This window comes from Sinocyclocheilus rhinocerous, unplaced genomic scaffold (genome assembly GCF_001515625.1).
Source record: "Sinocyclocheilus rhinocerous isolate Xijiao unplaced genomic scaffold, SAMN03320098_v1.1 scaffold1863, whole genome shotgun sequence".
Taxonomy (NCBI): domain Eukaryota; kingdom Metazoa; phylum Chordata; class Actinopteri; order Cypriniformes; family Cyprinidae; genus Sinocyclocheilus; species Sinocyclocheilus rhinocerous.
The window spans coordinates 12,356-13,010 of NW_015656014.1; the positions used below are offsets into that span (position 1 = coordinate 12,356).

At 39.7% G+C, this 655-nt stretch overlaps 1 protein-coding gene across 1 annotated transcript in view; it reads left to right on the top strand.

Moving 5' to 3' along the window:
• Nucleotides 1-343: 343 nt before the first annotated feature.
• LOC107719197 (galectin-9-like) overlaps nucleotides 344-655 on the top strand; it is a gene marked incomplete at its 3' end in the record, with an annotated part of 1,996 nt that continues 1,684 nt past the window's right edge. The window contains exon 1 of the mRNA XM_016526570.1: nucleotides 344-572. Within this exon, the coding sequence (XP_016382056.1) occupies nucleotides 537-572 (36 nt within the window). The remainder of the gene's footprint in view (nucleotides 573-655) is intronic.

Sequence of the window (655 nt, forward strand, 5' to 3'; positions counted from 1 at the left end):
TATCGCAGGCTATCTTTGGTCGCAAGACCGTGACAACTGCCGTCTTTGAAACTCTCTCACTGTACGACACAGGACCACTGATTAGGAGCCACGATCACAGAAATCGCTACGATTGTTTCACGATGCCAATCTTTCGTCTGGGACAGCCCAAAATCGTGCTGTGTGTTTCGGGCTTTAGAGGGCCTCCAGGAATGTGTTTGGGACCCACTAACCTATTTTGCTCATTTTGACTCCTTAAAAGGCAAGAGTTAATTTCATTGGGTGAGAATCCGATGGGATGATATTTCTTCATTTATGAAGGTATATAAACCAATGCCTAAAACAATAAATCTCTGAAGAAAGTTTGATCATAACACTCTGTGTGTGTGTGTGTTCATTTCTTCCCATGATCGTGCATTCTTTGGTGAAGAAAACTGGCAACAACTGCGCACTCAAGGACAGACCACATTACATTAATTCTGAAACCTCTAAGTGGAGCTTCAGTCATCCTTCAGCCTTGAATACAAGATTAAAGATAAACTTTAAAATCTAACACAATGGCTCTGCATCAGCAACCACCACTTTTCAACCCGGTAAGTCATCAGTTATTTTGAAATCATGATTCATTTCAGTTCATGTCAATTGACAATATGTTGAATATTTTATAAAAAATTTT